At 40.5% G+C, this 21,301-nt stretch overlaps 2 protein-coding genes across 4 annotated transcripts; one reads left to right on the top strand and one right to left on the bottom strand.

The window, feature by feature from the left end:
* Positions 1-482: 482 nt before the first annotated feature.
* sdf2 (stromal cell-derived factor 2) lies at positions 483-4,983 on the bottom strand. Its single transcript, XM_055051404.1, has 3 exons — positions 4,800-4,983; positions 3,651-3,847; positions 483-1,346 (listed from the first exon to the last, which is right to left on the bottom strand). The coding sequence occupies exons 1-3, from the start codon at positions 4,981-4,983 to the stop codon at positions 1,047-1,049; spliced, it is 681 nt and encodes a 226-aa protein (XP_054907379.1). The 3' UTR covers positions 483-1,046.
* Positions 4,963-21,265, top strand: supt6h (SPT6 homolog, histone chaperone and transcription elongation factor). Of its 3 annotated transcripts, none has more exons than XM_055051398.1 (37): positions 4,963-5,118; positions 7,467-7,577; positions 7,648-7,821; positions 8,595-8,668; positions 8,783-8,960; positions 9,040-9,121; positions 9,232-9,487; positions 9,577-9,678; positions 9,978-10,091; positions 10,206-10,295; positions 10,491-10,633; positions 10,762-10,907; positions 10,996-11,103; positions 11,191-11,471; positions 11,556-11,710; positions 12,200-12,395; positions 12,536-12,675; positions 12,790-12,907; positions 13,010-13,086; positions 13,469-13,604; positions 13,716-13,853; positions 14,427-14,594; positions 14,694-14,821; positions 14,961-15,168; positions 15,273-15,420; positions 15,530-15,672; positions 15,754-15,894; positions 16,037-16,232; positions 16,310-16,455; positions 16,590-16,682; positions 16,764-16,877; positions 16,974-17,098; positions 17,430-17,542; positions 17,629-17,706; positions 18,440-18,618; positions 18,964-19,235; positions 19,646-21,265. In XM_055051398.1, the coding sequence occupies exons 1-37, from the start codon at positions 5,088-5,090 to the stop codon at positions 19,839-19,841; spliced, it is 5,298 nt and encodes a 1,765-aa protein (XP_054907373.1). In that variant the 5' UTR covers positions 4,963-5,087; the 3' UTR covers positions 19,842-21,265. The 3 variants fall into 3 exon arrangements, with proteins under 3 accessions (XP_054907373.1, XP_054907375.1, XP_054907374.1); XM_055051400.1 differs by having other exon boundaries at positions 5,041-5,123; XM_055051399.1 differs by lacking the exon at positions 4,963-5,118 and adding an exon at positions 5,837-5,974.
* The last annotated feature ends 36 nt before the right edge of the window (positions 21,266-21,301 follow it).

The raw sequence follows: 21,301 nt of genomic DNA on the forward strand, positions 1-21,301 counted from the left end.
TTTGGTGCCGTTTTAAATGCAAACCTGTAAAAGAGAGAAATGTTCAATAGTTCTTTCGGGGATTGAGTCATAAAGTCCATGCAGGTCATAAACTTATGTGAGTTTGAAAAGACGCAAAAAAGAACCAATTACCAAGAACTGCTGCTTAAAAAACGATGAAGTCTGTGAACTAATGCTTCACTGCACGTCCTGCATAGCAGGTTCAGCATTGGGACTCATTGTCAATGTGCAGGTCAAATACAAGTTAGATTATCCTCCTAACTGATTCCCTCATCCCCTCAAACACCATTATCTGTCAGATAATGAACCCAAACACGCCATTATCTGGACAAACAAGGCATTAGACTCGTCTAATGGTCCAGGCAGACATTAGCAGCTTGCCTCACTGGCAAAATCCTTTATTAATTAAGGGATTTATGAGGTGATGAAAACTGCTTGACATCAAATTAAAGAAAAGAAATTCACGCTGAAGACTGTTTGCATAAAAAAAATCTTTATTATGAGGTATTCATTGTCAGTTTGATGTCGTAATAAAACGTCTACGTTTGTAACACTGCACTCTCCCGAGACTTAAGAACCAATTGAACACTGACAAGTAACAACATCATTAAAAAAAAATCCTAAACTAAGTTTGTTCTGGCATGTGGAATAATTTATAAGAAAAAAGGGTAATTTTAGACAGGAACACTGTTTGAGTTTTGATCTAGCCTAAATGCCATAAAAGACTCATATATAAAATGCTTTCATTGCAATGTAAACACCTACTTCTTTTATTGGCAGATAAAGGCACAAGTGTAACTATATGTTTACCTAGAAGGCTTCCTGAGCTGCAGAGTAACAACCAGCTGCAGAGAAGAAACCTCAGTTTGGACCTAACGCAACAAAGATGGAGGGTACAAAGAAGGTTCAAATATGTCAGATTTACAAATTATTTCCAACTGAGTGTGGCTGCTGGATCTTTCATGGTTCTTATCCACAGACTAAACATGTTGGGACAGTGAAGGTGGCTGCTGGTACAGATGTAGCTGAGGACGAATAGAGGAAAGTCAGAACTCTGTGTGTGTGTGAGCAAAGTCCCGGACGCCCGCTGGGCTCTCGCTCGGCTTCATGAAGACGCCCTCCATCACCTTCCACAAGCTGTGCTGGCTGGGATTCGACATGGCGTGGACCTCCATCTGCCCGTGGATTGGCCGCCCGTACTGCTCCCCCGTCACGGACAGCAGGCCGTCGGTGGATTTATGGCGGAAGCGGACCGATTCCTCGCGCTTCCATACAGCTCCGCTGCACTGGACTGTCCACTCGTCAAGGTGGTCGCCCTCCCCTTCTTCGCCAAACGCACTCACTTCCTGCAGACACGAGCGCCACCACGAGAGGATGAGGCATGTTCATTCTGGTATTGCTTCTTGTCTTTCTTTGTTTTTTTTGCATGCAGCAAAAGTATTGAGTCGCCCTTCAATTATTTAATTTTGTGTTCAAGCAGCTAAGCTTTGTAATGTTTGATCGACATTTTCATCTGAAAATCTTTATGAGTGTTTATCCAGCGGATCCAAGATGTTACTTGGCCAAAACGTTCTGGTTCAGCCCCAAATAATCCATATTCTTCTCTTAGAGTAGTGACAACAAAATCCTATTTTAACATCCTTTATGTTACTCAAATTCAACAGGGATGAATTTGAGTAACATGTACTGAATATGTTTTGGCTGAATGATGTTGGCTGTTTCTGACTAATATTTTATTCATTTATAATTAACTCCACTTTTAGCTGTTTGGATATTCTACTTTTCAGTGTAACAGTTTTATTAGATTTTTTCCAGTATTTTTGGAGGTTCTCATTGTTTTATTGTCTTGTTTTTACCTGATTTATACATTTTACATGTATTTTTGGCTGCATTCACACTGCAGCCCGAAGTGACCCGATTCTAATTTTCTGTCAAATCGGATGAGAAGAAGAAGAGCTCAGTGTTTGTGGAAGTAAACATGGATGCTAACGGTGGAGCGTAGCTTACACATCTGAAGTTGTCCGACCAGAGCAACATATTAACATCTTAAACCTCGTTATAGTCCGTCATAGTTGTTGTTTTTCTTCCCATCTGCACCTATCAGGACGTAGAATAGTGACGTTCACATTCAGTATCAGTGACGTTCTGGTCGGATGAATGGACCTGAACTTTAGGCCACGTTTGAGTCCAATACAAATTGGATACCCAAGTGGCTGCAGTGTGAACGCAGCCATACATCACCATCTGTTTGGATTGAGATGCAGAAAGGGTAATAATAATACCAAATAACACATAAAATCAAAATATATCAAAATGAATTATTATTATTGAAGCTAGACATTTTTTAATACTTTATTGACCTGAATCTGCTTTCAGTTAAATAATATAAATTTGGCCCGGAGCATAAAGAAATTCAAAGCGCAGCTTGTTGTTATTATTATTTATTTTACATTTGCACATATTAAATTTTGACTCAGTTACTGTGATTAGTCAAGAGGCTTAAACATGACTGGTGAATTCTGGCACATTTCTGAACCACTTTATTTTCTTTAAATAAGCCTACAAATTACAGGGCTGTTTTTTTACACGTGAATGATTTTAACCAACTTCAGCAGGGAGCTTTCTGTGTAATCCTTCTCATAACTATAAATCCCCTCCGCATCACAACACACACATCTACACTCACCTGTAAACCAACACTCACTCTATTAATAATTTGGTATAAATTAATCTAAAAAATCCTCCAGTTTCACTCACTCATCAATATTTCCAACAACACTTGCATTCTAATAAATTTATAACTATAATCGTTCCATTAATTAAATCAAACTCAAGTCATTTCCATTTGCGTAAATTATTATTTTTCTCTTCCTACCAAAAACTGGATAAACTAAAGTCTTCAATTTGGTGCTTTAGTCTCAACTAGCTTTTTGTTTGAAGGACAATTTTGTTTACAGAGACTCCAATATCAATTTTTATTTGTTTTTTCTGTTGTTTTCTTCATTTTGGATATTTAAAATGTTTTCCAGTTCCAGAGTTTAAAGTTAATTAATTATTGAGAATGCGTTCTGTCATTACAATGCAAAATACAAAATCTTGCCAGGTGTTTTTTTGTGTAGTTTCTAGTGCAAATATCTTAGTTATTTTCTTGATTTTTTATTTTTTTGAAATAATAATATTAACCTTAAAGTAACTCTTCAGAAAGGTATAGGATATTTTTTAAAGTAAATAATTCATTAATATTGTTGAAAATGACCAGATCCACCATCAGATAAATTCACCAATAACAAGACATTTTCCCATGTTATAAGTGAAATCATTTGCCAATGGAACTGTTACTTTTTCATCAATATTAAGGAATTATTTACTTAAAACAAGCAGCTATGTCTTGCTGAAAGGTTACTTCTCAGTTAGTTTTGTCTTAGTTCCAGTTTACAAAGATATTTGCGCTGGAAACACAACAAAAATACTTGATAAGATTCCTGTTTGTCTACTTACAAACAGGAACTTAATATTAATTGATAATGGTCTCAAAGTCAGTATGAATATGATTGTATTTTTTTTTGTTTATATTATGATATTCTGCTGTTGTTAAAAATGAGAACTTACCTTGTGAACGTTAAATAAAAATAAACAAATGAATAAATCACCTGATTGGAGGACAGCGGCGAGGCAAAGTAGTGGCTGTGCAGGTTGCGGCCCGTGTTGACGTGAGTCAGGCGAATCGTCTGGCCGCATCTGACCGGCGTTCCCCGAGTGCAGGAGGCGCCTCTCGTTCCCCGGATGCTCCAGTAGCTGTTACTGTCCTCCACTGCAGAGACGCCCGTCACAGACTGCTGCCCACTGCCTGCCGCACAGAGTCAGAGTTTACGGCTTCAAAGACATCAAACTGACTAATTTAGGAAATAAACAGCAAGTCTATTTACATTTTAGGTGTTTCAGCATTTACTGGGAATTATAGAACAATTCTTAATAGTTTACTGTAGGTTTGTCTACTTACAAACAGGAACTTATTTGTATTTTATGTGATTTTTTATTTTTTTTTAGATAGACCAAGTCAGTCACTGCTCTCCTTATGCATTGCTATGGGCATGCCCCAACAATAATATTCTGGGTTTGAGATCATTATCAATTAATATAATAATGGCTTAATACACTTGTTTTAGATTTCTTTTTATTATTATTATAAATTCTTATAAAATATTAAAAAACATGTTTTGATTGTCTTTAATTCATAAATAATCTCGTTGTTATTTCAGACTGCCACAATAAATCCCAGTAGCAGTTACAGGCTGTAAAAAACAGAATCTAAAATCATTTAAGAGGAATTGATCTGATTACAAGGCACTGTTTACTTCTGACCTAAAAGTACACATTTGAGCACTATTTTTGTAATTTGTTTTTGACTTGAGTATTTTATTTTCAGGGTATTTTCATTTTTAACGATACAAAATGCCTGATTAAACAGTAAAACCTCATTTAAGTAAACGAAAGGTCACAACGCATTGAAGGGACAGTAAGAAACAACATAAAAAGGGTCAAAACGACACATGATCGTGGAGGAAACCTTTAAATCTGCGTTATGTTCAGTTGTGGACACAAACAACCGACAGTATGCGACATGGAGCCAATATGAAGTGAAACATGTCACACTAACCACCTTTAAACACAGAAACGGTGATATCCTATTCTGTAGAGATACGTTTACAGATGTGACTGATCAGTAAATTCGTTGCTGGTGTTTGAAAGCACGACAACATGCATTTGACACTGAATCATCCGTTGACGTTTGAACTCACCAGATCCGTAGCGAACGTCGTGCGAGTGCAGCCTGACGTTGTGCTTTACGTTTAAAAGTTTAATAACTGATCCGCACGTGACAAAGCTGAGCTCCGAGCCAACGGACAGCCCACATATGCTGGAGAGCAATAGGACAAATCTGAGTAGAAAGCCTAGAAAATGCCGACAGTTTGAGGTATCCATCCCGACAACACCACAAAATCGAGCTGTCACCGGTCGATGCCTCTTTTCAGATTTGTACCAGTTTTCGCTACGTCATTACAGTTGCACCGTATTCGTGTGAAAACATGGAAGTAGCGCCTCTAGCGACATGGAATGGTAAGGTCGGTACTTTCTGTGCATTCCGTTGTTTTTGCCTACTAACTGTCCCTTGGTAATACTTTTATGTAATTGATTAAACTGAACACATTTTCAACTTATTTCGGAATATAAGATTGCAGAGTGCAGATTATGTGTTCTGCTATCTTTTATTTCTGTATATATCTTTTCTTGTGGACTTTAAGATGAACCAGCAGGGGGCATCGTTGTTCTATCATGGAAGGCAGAATTTCCGTATGGGTGCTACAAAATATTTAGTCACCCATCTAAGTCTGTGCCTCAACTCCTGGAGGAAGTTCCTTTGCGCAATGTAATACCCATAGCCTCGGAGGTTTTCTGATTTATGTCGTTCGGTTTTGGTTACATATACATTTATTGCTGTATCTCATATGCAGATAATAGCAATAACAATAAAAAGTGCTTAAAAATAAACAGGCTACAAAAAATAACAGAAGGGATGTAAATCCTGATCAAATCAATCAATTACGATGGTGATTATTACTATTATTGTTTTTAGTGACAGTGTAAAAAAACAAAATATTTAAGTACACATCTAGTTGAATTTAATTGAATTATTGCTCATTCCCTCGAGTTAAATCGTTCGCATGTTTGTTGGTTCCAAATGAGTGTCCACTAGGTGGCGGTAATTCGCTATAGAGTTGGTGTACCACTCACACAAAAGAAGAAGATGAATCTTTTTCGGGACGCACTATTTTACATTACACCGGAATTGTCATCACGCCGCTTGTTCTCGGCCATTTTTAGTAGTGTAAGCTCAGAAACGCAAAACACAGCATTAAACAGTTTTTTTTTTTTATCAAAATCATATTCGGGCTATATCACCACACTGAGACGTGTAAGTTGAAATTCATTGTTGACTTTTCAGAAAGATGTCAACATTATGATGTATTGATAACGGTCTTTAATCTAACGCTGCTTGTTTTTGTTCAAGCTAACGCACCGCTATGCTAACGCGCTAGCTTGCTAATCGTTGCTTCCAAGGTTGGTTTCAGAAGCAACGGTTTATTTTCCGCTACCGCGAACTTGTTGCAGCTTGAGTTCTACTGTTACCTTTAGTCATTAAAATGTCAATAAAATCGTTTCGCATAAAATCGCCCCGTTGTAGAACGATTTGTCGTTAGCTAACTTGCTAACTTGGCTAGTAATGTTAGCGTAATTTAATTTTCTTGTTCTAACGGGTTGTAACCTGCCAGTTGTACTACTTATCATTCGTAAAAGGAAATATTTAATTCTCACCAGGTAACAGTATTTGCACATGTAGCTAGTTATTGTATTGGGGGCAGTTTGCATTGTGGTTAATTCCGATGTTGTATCTACGCACTGCGACATATTGGTATTACACATGTTTTTGAAGCATTGTTGTCGTTTTCTTGTTGTAATGCAGGTGTTATAATTTATTACTGAAAATAACGACTCGCAGCAATCCCAGTTTTATCCCTGTATTAATCTCTATTAATGTTAACTGTCTGTGCCAAAAATAACAATCATTTTGCAAAACTCTAAGGGCTTTGAGGGAGGAAAGGACTTTTGAATCTCAGTCCTCCATTGCAGCGAGATTATCCTCTTATTGCTGCTGCTTTCTTAGCTAAATAAATGTAATAAAAGTAATAATAATCAAGGATTCAGTTCTCTTTGTGTCCCAAGTAGTGGCATAAATATGATAGTACATTTATGGGCTGTGTTTCTTTATCATCCAAACCATAACTTTCCAAGCAGGCGATTTTCTTTCCTACATGAAAGATAAATGTGCAGAACTCTGCTGGATACAGTCAAAGAAAACTCTTCGTTACTCTGCAAGATTTTCAAAAGGATTTTAACAGTGAACATTTTAGTAGTTTTGAAACTATCTTTTTGAACCATTTTCAACATAATCAGCTGTTGCTGGCCTATCCCTGAGTCTAAGTTATTTTAATAAGACGCCAGAGAATGCCCTGTAGTAAACAGTTTCTTTGAGAGTGAATGGATTATATAATGCAAACCTTTCGCTGTCTGTAGCAACACACAACAGGTCGACTGGCTCAAAGTTGACTGATTCATTTATCTGTTATTTTCAGGCTCAAAAACATCAAAAGTCAGCCATAATAACTTCAGAGTAAAACCTCTTAAACTTTGCAAATAAATTCTGCAATTAGTTGTTATATTATCACTGTAGTAGGGATAATTGTCGCATTTCTGTTTCAAATAATAGCAGTTGGATTGTGCTACACATTAATGTTTTAAAATGTCCAAATAAAATTATTGAAAAATGACATGAGACCCTCTTGTCGACTGTTGCATGTTTAGGTGTCAGGGAAGTCATCAACGCAGAGCGTTTTGTGTTTTCCCAGGAACCGCAGCCATGTCAGATTTCATCGATAGCGAGGCCGAGGAATCAGAGGAGGAGTTTGAAGAGAGCGACCTGAAACCTAAGAAGACCCAGAGGTTCATGGAGGAAGACGGTAAGAAGTGAAAGCTTTAGCTTGAAACCCTTGAGGGTGTTCGGTTTTCTAATTTCTCATTTCACAACAGATGAAGAAGAGGATGTTGAGAACCCAGAGGAGCAGGATGAGCACGGAAATTTACGTGGACTAATTGACGATGATGATGATGAGGAGGGAGAGGGGGAAGAAGAGGTTGAGAAAAGCAACAGTGGTGGAGGAAGCGACTCAGAGGAGGAAGTAAAACATTGGCGGAAAAAGCGGAGTACGTACTGGATGTTAATTTTAATGGTGTCTACTATCACTGATTGAAGGGTGTAATTAATTGTAGATGTAATAAATGTCTTCTAACTGTGTTATTACATCGACATGAGCAGAGATGCTCTGATCAAGATTTTATGGTTCTGATTTTGACATTTGAATGGAAATATCCTTTACTTTACCGTTTAACTCTCTTTTTAATCATTGTGTTAGATTTGCTAAAATGATTAAACCACAAAGGCATTTTTGGCTATACTGTTGTAGTTTTTTTTTTTCAAAATATTGTCAGATGTATTTAGATTGAGAATGACAAATAGTAAGTGTTTGAGCAATTTGTTCTTTCCAGTTTTGACGTCCTTTTAAATTTCAGAGCTGCTACTTCTGAATATACCGCTGAAAGAAAACACAACACAAATCAGAATGCAATCATTAAAAAGACTGCTGATCCAGACTTTGGAGCTGTTTTGTAGTGGAAACATACTGCAAAAATGACTTAATAATGTGTAATTTAACAAGTCTTTCTGTTGAGAATGATCGTTATTTATTTAAAAGTGTCAAAGTCACACACCCTGCATGTAAGAGTCAAGCAGAAAGGGCTGAGCTTTTCACTTCATGTTAGAAATATTTTTTAGCTGCTGATGAATCCTCTTAGTTTGTGACTGAACAGCAAATTAAAAACATTGAAGAATCATTTGTTTATTTATTGACATAGTTCTGTAAATTCATCTCATCTCAAGTCTCTTTCCTGTTCCCAAATCTTTCTCTTTTTTTTCGTAGCTTATGATGACTGCCTGGATGACGATGATCTTGACTTGATTGAGGAAAATCTTGGTGTCAAAGTGAAAAGGAGGGTAAGAAAATGAAATATTTTCCTTCTGTGTGGTTGCGCGTTGTAGACGCGACGTTTCTGCTCATTTGTTGCCTCCTTTTTCAATCCCAAACCTGCATATCGGCTTGTTTTATAGAAGAAGAAATATGACCGTGTTAAAATGCTGGACGACGATGAAGATGATGATGAGAAAGACTTGATCGCAGATGAGATTTTTCACGTTGACGGTGAGGGAGAGCTTGAGGACGGCGAAGCTGTCGACGAACCCATTCAACAAGCAGATGAGGAAGAAGAGGGCGAAGATGAAGAGTCAGGTTGGCAAAAAGATCTAAAAGAAATCCTATTATTAATTTTATAGTTGTAACTATAAAAATGTGTGTGTTTGACCCGCAGATATAGATGATTTCATTGTGGATGATGACGGACAGCCCATCACCAAGAAGAGGGGAAAGAAGTTCTCAGGATACACAGACGCGTGAGTTCTCACAAAATTATTGTCCTAAAAATGTTTCCAGCTTTTGTATGTGAAAGGTTGACGTCAGGAATCCCTGAAAGAATGAAAACAGATTTTCTCTTTTTTTCCAGAGCCCTCCAGGAGGCCCAGGAGATTTTTGGTGGAGACTTTGACTTTGCAGACTTTGACGCAGATGCCTATGACCAGGGCGAAGAGGAAGAGGAGGATCAAGATGAAGAGGGCTGGGACCGGCCCAAGAAGCAGACCAAGAGGAGGCAGGGGAGGAAGAGCATCTTTGAGCTGTATGAGCCCAGCGAGCTGGAGAGCAGTCACATGACCGATCAGGACAACGAGATTCGCTCCACTGACATGCCAGAGAGGTTCCAGGTCTGTGCTGCTGGTTCTGTGTTTGTAAACCCGATTTTCCATGTTGAACCTGGCGCTGTTACTGGATCTGCTGCTGCTCTGTTCTGCAGTTGCGTTCAATCCCTGTTAAACCTGCTGAGGATGATGAGTTGGAGGAAGAAGCAGAGTGGATCTTCAGACACGGGTTCTCCACTCTGACCATCTCCATGCAGGTACTGGTTTCGTTCCAGGCCTCATTAAGCACAGACTGGTTATCTATCAAATTTTCTGTTAATTAAATCCAACAATTTATATAAACAGGAAAGCTGAAAGACAGTACCTACACTTTTTTGTGATAGATTTTATTTTTGCATTTTGTGTAAATACCCTGATTTTGTGGTATTTTTATTCAAGATTATCATAGAGGCAGAATCTAAAAACTTCATCCCTGTCTACTCCACTTTGTGGGTCTCATTTTTTAGCTCCTTCTTCAGATAAATTAATGTTCTTTCTTTTTTGATGACCACTAAAGGAAAGCACCGACTATCTTGATAGAGGAACGACAACAAACTTCAGCAGGAAAGGACCCAGCACCATTGCCAAAATCAAAGAGGCCCTGAACTTCATGAGAAATCAACAGTTTGAGGTGCGGTGGATTTCATTTAATCGTGAAACTTCAAATCATTAATGAGTTGTTTCCATATGTTTAGTTTGAATCTAGAACCTAACAGATTTGCTTTATATTAAAACCTTTTTTCAGGTTCCATTCATAGCTTTTTACAGAAAGGAATATGTAGAGCCAGAGCTCAACATCAACGACCTGTGGAAGGTGTGGCAGTGGGATGAAAAGGTATTGTTAGCTTCTCTCAAAGCAACTTATCACAAGTTCAACACTTCAATAATTATACTGCAAGTAAGCTAGATTATAAATATCATTTTTAATTTCCATTTGTTTATTTGTTATTGTTTTTCTCTTTCTACCAAAAACTAGATGACAAAAGTCTTCAATCTTATTGATTTATTTTTTTTTCGTTCCTCTGATCAGTGGACGCAGCTGAAAACCCGGAAGCAGAACCTGACCCGTCTGTTCCAGAAGATGCAGTCCTTCCAGTTTGAGCAGATCTCTGCAGACCCAGACAAACCGCTGGCTGACGGCATCCGTCCTCTGGACACAGCCGACATGGAGAGGTACTGCTTACTCCTGACTGGACTTCACAGAAAAACACACAGGAGTACAAAAAAGTTTATTTTTTAAATGTATTCTTGTCTACCTCTCAGTTCTGGTAAATTCAAACATCTTTCATCACATTTTCAAGGTTGAAGGATGTGCAGACTCTCGAAGAGCTGAGCGATGTTTACAATCACTTTTTGCTCTACTACGGCCGAGATCTCCCGAAGATGCAGAATGCGGCAAAATCCAAGAAGAAGAAGCTCAAGAAAGTCAAAGAAGTGTCAGAAGATGGTAAGCAGGATTACACGAGAAAACCAATTTATTGTTTCCTGGTGAGTTAAAACTTTGTTGGCCGTGTTCTGACTTTCTCTAATTTTAGGAGAGGAAGAGGAGTATGAGGTTGAAGAGGAGGAGGAGCAGAAAGGTCCTGACCTGAAGCTGGCGTCTCGTAGGGATATGTACAGCATCTGTCAAAGCGTTGGACTCGGTTAGCCACTTTGCCTGCTGCTCATACCACACACCTGTGTTGTATCAGAACAACACCGTTTTATTTCTCTTTCCATATTTCCACCAGACGGCCTGGCTAAAAAGTTTGGATTGACCCCGGAGCAGTTCGGAGAGAATCTGCGAGACAGTTACCAACGCCACGAGACGGAGCAGTTCCCCGCCGAACCGCTGGAGCTGGCCAAAGATTACATCTGCAGTCAGTTCTCGACTCCCGAGGCGGTTCTGGAAGGGACCCGGTACATGGTGGCCATGCAGATTGCCCGAGAGCCGCTGGTCAGGCACGTCCTCCGCCAGACGTTCCAGGAAAGAGCCAAGATCAACACCAAGCCTACAAAGAAAGGCAAAAAGGTACGAGAACGAGCAGAATGAGCTTTAGATGTGAACATGTGCGAAAAAATAGTTTCCTAACTCGTGTTTTTGTCTTTCCAACAGGAGGTAGATGAAGCTCATTTTGCATATTCTTTTAAATATCTGAAGAATAAACCTGTGAAAGAGCTGAATGGGGATCAGTTCCTGAAGATGTGCCTGGCAGAGGACGAGGGTCTTCTTTCCATTGATATCTGCATAGATCTAATAGGGGTCAAAGGGTAAGTTAACAATAACTTCCCCTTTACTCTGATACCCATACTTAAAATCCAGTGTAATAAATTCATTTTAGAAATCACCTAATTCGAGATAGCAAATAGTGATAGTTTTTATGTAATTTACTCTTGGTTTAAATGTGAGCGTTTTATGAAGGCATCAGAGCTGAAGAATCTGCTCAACTGAATGTTTTTAACTTTCATGTAACACATTTATGACTTCATTTGAAAAAAATAGAGAACTTTTGTTTTGCTTTTATTTTAAAAATACACACTACTTTGACATCGGTGTGTTAGCTCTACTTCAGTTTTTTTGTGCATTACTGGCAATGTTACTGAACTTATAGAGGGAAATAAAGAGATGAATAAATGATCTGAGTTTTTATGCAGCAGTTGGTTTCCTAACTCATCTCTCTTGGTAAACCTCATAGCTTTAAAGTCAATAATGATAAGTTGAAGCTCACGTTCTCTCCCGTGTTTTCATCTGTTTTGCAGGTATGCTGGAGACCAGACCTACTTTGACGAGATCAAGCAGTTTTACTACAGGGACGAGTTCAGCCACCAGGTGCAGGAGTGGAACAGGCAGCGAACTCTCGCCATAGAGAGAGCTCTCAACCAGTTCCTTTACCCCCAGATGGCCAAGGAGCTCAAGAGCAAACTGATCGCTGAGGCTAAAGAGAGCATCGTCAAGGTAACGGCTCAGAAAATCCACAATAAGCCTTTCAACATTCACTAGAGTTTTACATCAGATTACCACCAGAGCAGACTTTTTGCTGATATATTTTTCTGAAATGATTACTAAATAACTTGTTTCTCATTTGCTTTTAAAAGTCCTGCTGCCGCCGGCTGTACAACTGGCTGAAGGTGGCTCCTTACCGGCCCGACCAGCAGGTGGAGGAAGATGATGACCTGATGGATGAGAGCCAGGGGAAAGGCATCCGTGTGCTGGGTGTGGCCTACGCTCCCAGCAGGTTGGTATCCAAGTTATTTATCTTTTGTTAAAATTTATACAGTTGAGTTTGAGGGTAGGAAATCAGGTAGCGTTTGCTTTTGGAAGTCTTAAAGATTTCTGTTTCTTCTGACAGAGACACACCAGTTTTCTGTGCTTTGATCAACGGGGACGGAGAGGTGGTGGACTTCCTTCGCTTGCCGTACTTCATGAAGAGGAGGAATGCCTTCAGGGAGGATGAGAGAGAGAAAAAGGTTCAAAAGGAGAAACTTGTGTCGATTTTAGATGTTCTGATTCGGTCTCTGAGTGTGTTTTTGAAATATTCCCCTTTTTTCTGTTGTCCCCATCACTTACAGGCTTTCGATGTTGAAAATCTGAAGAAGTTTCTTTCCAGCAAGAAACCTCATGTGGTGGCTGTTGCTGGGGAGAATCGGTGAGAAATTGATTATTTTATCACATCAGTGAATATCGATACCTCCGGCATGAAGGATTTTCAATAAAGTATTAAAAATGTTTCATTTTCAACACTTAAATAACATAATTTTGTGGCCAAATAAATTGTTGTTCCTAACATTTCAGTACGTAATTTTGTCCATAACAGATTAATTTCACATCCTTTGTGTGAATCTACAGGCCATAGTTATAATTAATAGTAGGCTCCACACTCTTCTAACTGAGATCTTTATTTTACACACGCCAGCTTCCTGACAGATAAATATAACTGAACTGGAAATGCTGAGCGTACTTTAGGAAATTATCAGATTTATTAGAAGTTATGATGGATATAAGAGGCTAAAAATGAGCTTTCTGTGCAGAGATGCTCAGATGATCATGGAGGACATAAAGAGGACCATCAGTGAGCTGGAGCAGGAGTCTTCCCTGCCGGCCGTCGGAGTGGAGCTGGTGGACAACGAACTGGCCACGCTGTACATGAACAGCAAGAAGTCAGAGGTAAAGTCTTGATTAGTCCTGCAGACTGAGTTTTATGCAACATTTTAGCCATCAGTGGGGTTTTTTACAGTTGTATTGCTGGTTTTCATCAAAACCTTCTTATTTTTGCAGAATGATTTCAGGGATTACCCTCCCTTGCTGCGACAAGCTGTCTCTGTTGCCAGGAAGATCCAGGATCCTCTGATAGAATACACTCAGGTCTGCAGCACTGATGAAGACATTCTCTGCCTCAAGTTGCACCCACTGCAGGTGAGAGACCCAGGAGGCTGATTCATGAACTTTAACCCTTAAATCACATTTAAAAGGCGACTAATCAACATTTCAACTCGGTTGGACAGCACTGACTTCAAACTACTTATAAAAGTTGTTTTTATATTGATTTGTTTTTTATTTACTTCTAAATGAGACCAGATTTATGATAAATCATTTTCACCATAATTTTGTGTGCTTTTTTTTGCATTTGCTGAACATTTAGTGACCAGAAAGTGCTTGATTGCAATATGACACCTAATTTTCTTCAATGCACAACATTTCTGAAACAATCAATGAAAAGTTTTTGTCGGTGAGCTTCTCTCACGTGGTGGAGAGAGTTTGGAGACGGGAAGAGAACGGAACGCAGTGACGTTTTGGATTTTACTTGGAGTGTTTGGGATGAGTGTGTAGGACTATAATTGTGTTAGTTAATGAGTGTGTGCAGACCCACAACCTTAGAGGGCGAATGCTAATAAATAAGTTTGGATTATTTTCATGCTCATCACTTTATGCTTTGTCAAACAAACATACACATAAAGCACATATTCATGAATGATTGCTCTTTCTTAGGAACACGTGGTGAAGGAGGATTTGCTTAACGCTCTCTACTGTGAATTCATCAACCGGGTCAACGAGGTCGGTGTGGATGTGAACCGAGCGATTGCCCATCCCCATACTCAGAGCCTGATCCAGTATGTCTGCGGTCTGGGACCAAGGAAGGGAGCCCACCTCCTGAAGGTCAGGCTTTTACTGTTCATCTCAATTAAAATCAAACATTTCTTCATAATTTTTTGTCTGCAGACCATCTGAGCGCCGTGTTTGTTTTTATCTGAGCAGATCTTAAAGCAGAACAACACTCGTCTGGAGAACAGAACGCAGCTGGTCACGATGTGCCACATGGGACCCAAAGTTTTCATCAACTGCGCTGGTTTCATCAAGATTGACACGGCATCACTCGGCGACAGGTTGGTGCATTAAAATGGGATCGATAACAATAACACTGTTATTGACAAACACAAAAGCAGAAATGTTGATGTCTGGCATATTGTTGCACCAGTTTTTTAATTTTTTTAATCAACCTCTTCTCTCTGAAACTCACGACAGCACGGACTCCTACATAGAAGTGCTGGACGGTTCTCGGGTCCATCCTGAGACATACGAGTGGGCTCGCAAGATGGCCGTCGATGCCCTGGAGTACGACGAGTCTGCAGAAGATGCAAACCCTGCTGGAGCTCTGGAGGAGATCCTGGAAAACCCGGAACGCCTTAAGGATCTGGACCTGGACGCCTTCGCTGAGGAGCTGGAGAGACAGGTCAGTGAGAGAAGAGATGCTCAGACTGTGAAAACGTTGTCAGAGAGAAATAAAGCTGAGGAGGCGGGTGTGTGTCTCTTTCTGCTTTCTTCCTCTCCCTGTAGGGCTACGGCAACAAGGGAATCACACTTTATGACATCCGAGCAGAACTGAGCTGCAGGTACAAAGACCTCCGGGTTCCTTACAGAGTTCCTAACACAGAGGAGGTCTTCAATCTGCTCACCAAGGAAACCCCAGAGACCTTTTATATCGGTACACATAGACTCCCAACAATCAGCAAACCTCTTTGCAGTAGAAATCCTAAACCCCACAGGTTAAAATGTGTTCCATTGTTTACATTTCTGCACCCTTTTTCTTTAAGGTAAGCTAATAACGAGTATAGTGACCGGCATAGCTCACCGGCGGCCCCAGGGAGAGAGCTACGACCAGGCCATTCGGAACGACGCTACAGGCCTGTGGCAGTGTCCCTTCTGCCAGCAGGACAATTTCCCCGAGCTCAGTGAGGTATCAGAGCCACTAAAAGGAAACAAATGGACTCTCAGAGCCGAGAGTCGTCTTTGTTCCTGACATTTTCTCTTTGTTTAGGTGTGGAATCACTTTGACAGCGGCTCCTGTCCCGGTCAGGCCATCGGGGTTCGGAGCAGGTTAGATAACGGCGTGCAGGGATTCATTCCAACCAAATTTCTGAGCGACAAAGTGGTGAAACACCCCGAGGAGAGGGTCAAGGTGAATCCATGTTTGATGGATGGTTTGATTTGCTGACTTTTTTCTTTATGTACTTCACCTGCAAAAAAAGAACTCCACTACCAGTCCTATAAACCTTTAACTTGTGTGATTTAAAAAAAAAATTGTTTGTCTGTTGCCTCAGGTGGGCATGACGGTTCACTGCAGGATCATGAAGATCGACATCGAGAAGTTCAGCGTTGACCTCACGTGCCGCACCTCAGATCTGATGGACAAGAACAACGAGTGGAAGCTTCCCAAGGACAGCTACTACGACTTCGACACGGAGGCTGAGGACCAGAAACTGGATGAAGAGCTCAAAAAGAAACAGCAGCGCACACGTTAGTATAAACAAAAAGAGTTTATACGCACGTGCAATGGAGCTCCTTACTAATGCAGTTCTGGTTTCTCCCCTCAGCATACATAAAGCGTGTGATCGCCCACCCCAACTTCCACAATATCAGTTTCAGCCAAGCAGAGAAAATGATGGAGACGCTGGACCAGGGAGACCTGATCATCAGGCCCAGCAGCAAAGGGGAGAACCATCTGACCGTCACCTGGAAAGTAAGCGAGTCAGACGGGAACATGGGGATGGGGAAATAATTCAGCTGGTAAACAAAATAAACTATGCTTTGGATTACTTTTATTAATCATTCTTGTTTAATTTGTCTCCATTCTCCGTGTTTGTGTTTTATTAGGTGGCTGATGGCATCTACCAGCATGTGGATGTGAGGGAAGAAGGCAAAGAAAATGCTTTCAGCTTGGGCCACACACTCTGGATAAACACTGAAGTGAGTTATTTTACTTCACATTTAACGTTTAGAAATATTTTGCCACGTGTTTTAAAGACAACTTCTTGTACCGCTCTGCAGGAATTTGAAGATCTAGATGAAATTACAGCTCGGTACATTCAGCCGATGGCCTCGTTTGCACGAGATCTGTTGGGACATAAATACTTCCAGGATTGCAACGGAGGAAATAAGGAGGTATACATTGATTTTTTTTTACTATTGTCTTTAGATTGTCACTTATTTATAGTCCTCTGTCTTCTCACGCCGTTTGTTTTGTTCTGTCTTTGATAGAAAATGGAGGAACTATTGATCAGGACGAAGCGAGAGAAGCCGACTTTCATTCCTTACTTCATTTCAGCCTGCAAAGACCTGCCAGGAAAGTTTATTTTGGGCTACCAGCCTCGTGGAAAACCTCGGTAGGTTAAACTTCTTGTTGTAATAATGGCTTAGAGAAATGATTTTACAAATAACACTGAATTTTTTTTTAGACACGAACAGATTTTGATGAAAAGTTACTGTTTGAGGTAGATTCTTTGGACATAACAAACCACCATCCTCCACAGAACGTCAGGCAGAAAGCAGCTTTTAACTTTACTGAACCTCTAAAGAAAGTCATCTTTTAGTAAAAAGAAATAAAACAATAATCTGAACTATTTTAATTTAAGCAGAAGGAAAACAAAATGAAAAAAACCTTGCAAAAAATAAACTGTGTTAAAGCTAAGTGTTGTTTTTCCCTTCTGCCTGTAGGGTTGAGTATGTGACCATCACCCCAGATGGTTTCCGCTACCGTTCCCAGATCTTTCCCACAGTGAATGGACTCTTTCGATGGTTTAAGGACCACTATCAGGAGCCAGTGCCAGGTACTGAAGCAATAACTTCCACTGTAAGAGCCTCATAAATCCGTTGAAAGCATCACAGAGGTCTGACTTTTTCTCCTCCTTCAAAGGTATTACTCCCACCAACAGCAGCAGAACCAGAACCCCTGCATCTCTAAACGCAACGCCAGCCAATATTAACATTGCAGGTGAGTCCAGAGTCCGTCCACACTAAAATCCCGCTGCGTTTTTTATCGCAACATATTCCCTCCAGGGTTCATGCAGCTGCTTGAAATCCTTGAAAATGTTTTCCGGGGTTGGAAAGTGCTTGATTTCTGCGTAAAGTCCTTGAAAGTGCTTGATATTCAAACTGTACAGTTTGATTAGAATCCTAAATTTGGAAACAATATTTTCATACACCCAATAATAAAAAGTTGGATACATTTTTCATAACACTTTCTCGAGTTCAATCAGTCTTCTCTTGTTTTGACAGTTAGAACTAGCAGATTAAATAGAAGCTTGATTTTCTTTTTGTAACTTTAAATACTAAGTTCTAAGTTTTTAATTTGAGCAGGAAGGTTGTTTATTGTAACCTCATGAATATCTATTATTTCTAATGGCTCAACTGATTTGTGTAATAAAAGTTGGGTTATAGTTAAACAACGTTATTAAAATTACAGGATTTTATTGAATTAGTTCTTAATTTAGTCAGAACTAAGTTTGACTGAACTAGTAGTACTAGAAAAGTGAAATAGACTTTTCAGAACTTTTATTTATTTTTATTTACCCTAGAATGTAGAGTACTATGACAAAACAGTAATAAATAAAATCATAGTGAATAACTCAGTTGTATTTTCTCCAAAGCTGGAAAAGCTTAAAGTCCTTACAAAGTGAGTGAATTTCACAATAAGTGTCTGAACTCTGTCCCTCATCCCTCCTCAGACTTGACGCGAGCCGTCAACGCCCTCCCACGCAACATGACTTCCCAGATGTTCAATGCCATCGCCGCGGTGACGGGCCAGGGCCAGAACCCCAACGCCACCCCTGCACAGTGGGGCTCCAGCCAGTACGGCTACGGCGGCAGCACAGGAGGAGGGGGAGGCAGCTCCTCTGCTTATCATGTAACTGTTGGGGCTTAAAGCAGAACGAATAAAGCTTCATTTCATGGTTTCTAGAGGACGCAGCGGTCTATTTGTGATGATGAAAGATACAAGACGACCTGAGCTCTTGTGGTATTAGTGAACAGGAGGCTTAGAGAAAATCGCTGCAGCTCAGGATAATGTCACCTTCTGTTTATGTACAGAATTACCAAGAGTAAGTGAAACATTAGCAGCAAGACATCAGTGATCAGTTGTTGAAGCTAAGACGTTGTAACACACTGAAGCCGAGACATTTTGAGATGATTACAGCTGCACTTCAGCCATACGTATCAAAGGATTTAACTCTGAGCTATTCGTTCCTCGCAGGTGTTTGCTACACCACAGCAGCCCATGGCGACGCCCATGATGACGCCCAGTTACTCCTACACAACGCCGAGCCAGCAGCCCATCGGCACCCCTCAGTATCCGGGCTCCACCCCGCAGTCCTCACACGTACACGCCCACCCGCACCTGCCGCATCCCAGCCATCACGGCGCTCCCAGCAGCCACCACGGCCACGCCTCCGGCACGCCGTCGTCCTCCTCCTCGTCCCGCAGAGGAACGCCGCAGCAGCAACAGCCGACGCCGCCGCAGCCAAAGTGAGCTCATCTCCTGAAACACTTATTTTGTTCTCAACAGTTAATCAGTGATTGTCAATTAATGATTTGTTAGATTAAAATGAGTCCCAACTGATTAATTAATAAGTAGTCATCTAGGAGTAGCACCACTTCAACATTTGTTTACTCAAGTACAAGTAAAAAGTAGCTGTCCAAGAAATTACTCACATGTACACGCCGTCTTCGGCCGTCTTCATTCAAGAGAAAACTCAGGTTTTTTTTAGAAAATAGCTGCTTGGCGACTAATCATTAATCACTTTATATTAAATCATTAATCAATACCTTGCGCCCCTGTTCTGAACTGATGTTTTTCTGACTGTGTTGGTGTTCTGCCACTAGGTGGCGGTGGGGAACCTACAATCATGACATCCCTCTCTCTCTTCCCTCTGTAGGCCGAGCAGCAGCGCCTCCTCCTCGGCGGTCGACTGGGGCAAGATGGCCGAACAGTGGCTGAAGGAGAAAGAAGCAGAGGACAGGAAGAAGACCCAGAGGATGACGCCGCGCCCTTCGCCCAGCCCCATGATCGAGAGCACGCCCATGTCGCTCGCCGGAGACGCCACGCCCCTGCTGGACGAAATGGACCGATAGGACACAGAGGGGGGCATTGCTGCACCCCCTCACCCCCTCTACTTCATCCTTTATACTGCCTCACCTGGATAACCTTTCACCCTTTATTCCGTTCAGGTATTCATCCAGCAGTCGACATGGTGTCAACATTCATGCCACCTCTTTTCCTGCTGTCATCTCATCACAGGTGTTTTATGTCCTCTCCTTTTGCCAATCTCCTCTGGCTGCAAAGCGTTTTTGCATGTCATGCAGAAAAGTAGTACAAAGATATATATATATATATATATATATATATATATATATATAAAAAAAAGAAATACTTGAAGTTTCAGTTACATTTGGGAAATGGACCTGCACAGACACTGACAGACAAGCTGTCCTATCTTTGGTTCTGCTTTTAGTTTGATCTTTGAGCGGTTTTGGCAGAAGGGAAGCGTTGACATTTGTGGAGTTTTGAAAGCAGTTGCCAAAACAACGCTTTGCCAAGCCAATCAGGAAATTTAATATTTGTACGGAAATGCGTCAGTATGAATAAAGACTTCTTTTTTTCTTTGAATTTTAAGACTGCTCGTCACATCTGTCAAAATAAACACAAACTTAACTGTACAGGCTGATAGCGAGTTAGCGGAGTGGGGTTTCTAAAGGACAGACATGGGCTAATGCTAATTGTGTTATGATCAGCTGACTTTGGGCCCTGGCAGAAATCCCCTGATGTGAACATGAGCAACATGCCTCAATGGAAACTGGCTCCCCTTAGTTACCTTTTTGTTTTAAAAGTTGTTAATATTTTTATAGGAAACTGAGATGTTTGACAAAATCCTAGCTTTGTCAGTGACACATCTTCAAGTTTATCCAAACTCGATGCATTTTAAATGTTTCTGGTTTCACTTTACCTGGAGTTGCGTTTACCACTCTAACTTGTCATGAGAGTATCAGCAAAATGTTTCACACCTGCAGCTGTGAATTTGCCACGCTTCAGTGCATGGTTTAGTTTTTGCAACACTACTGGAAGAAGATCTGATCAGACAGAGTCCTGCCAACTCTGTTCATGTTCTGTAGTATTCCGAGCTGCACGCATTTATTTCAGTAGAATGGATATAATATAAAATAAACACATTCTGTGATCGTCTTTTTGGCATTTCAAGGCCGCTCTGCTTCCCTCTTGACTCATGTCTGTGTCCCACAGGACAAGCAAGCAGCACTGGTTTGTAATGGTGTGCTTAAATCTGCGTTGCGCAACGTATCATGGTTTCATGAGATGCATTTTCTTTTAAAATAATGTTTTTAAGTAAGCAGACTTGGTTTGAGCTGCCAGGTTACGATGCTGAACCTGAGGGACTGGTTGGTTGTCAGCAGCAGTTGGTTCTGGTAGAGAAATGTCGTCTCTGATTCTTCTGATGACCTTTTCTACCTGGTATCTCTTTAATAAAAGTGTTCATAGTAAACTCTTTGTCTTGTTCATGCCTAATTAAAAACACAGA

This window comes from Poeciliopsis prolifica, unplaced genomic scaffold (genome assembly GCF_027474105.1).
Source record: "Poeciliopsis prolifica strain line A6 unplaced genomic scaffold, Auburn_PproV2 SCAFFOLD033, whole genome shotgun sequence".
NCBI classification, from domain to species: domain Eukaryota; kingdom Metazoa; phylum Chordata; class Actinopteri; order Cyprinodontiformes; family Poeciliidae; genus Poeciliopsis; species Poeciliopsis prolifica.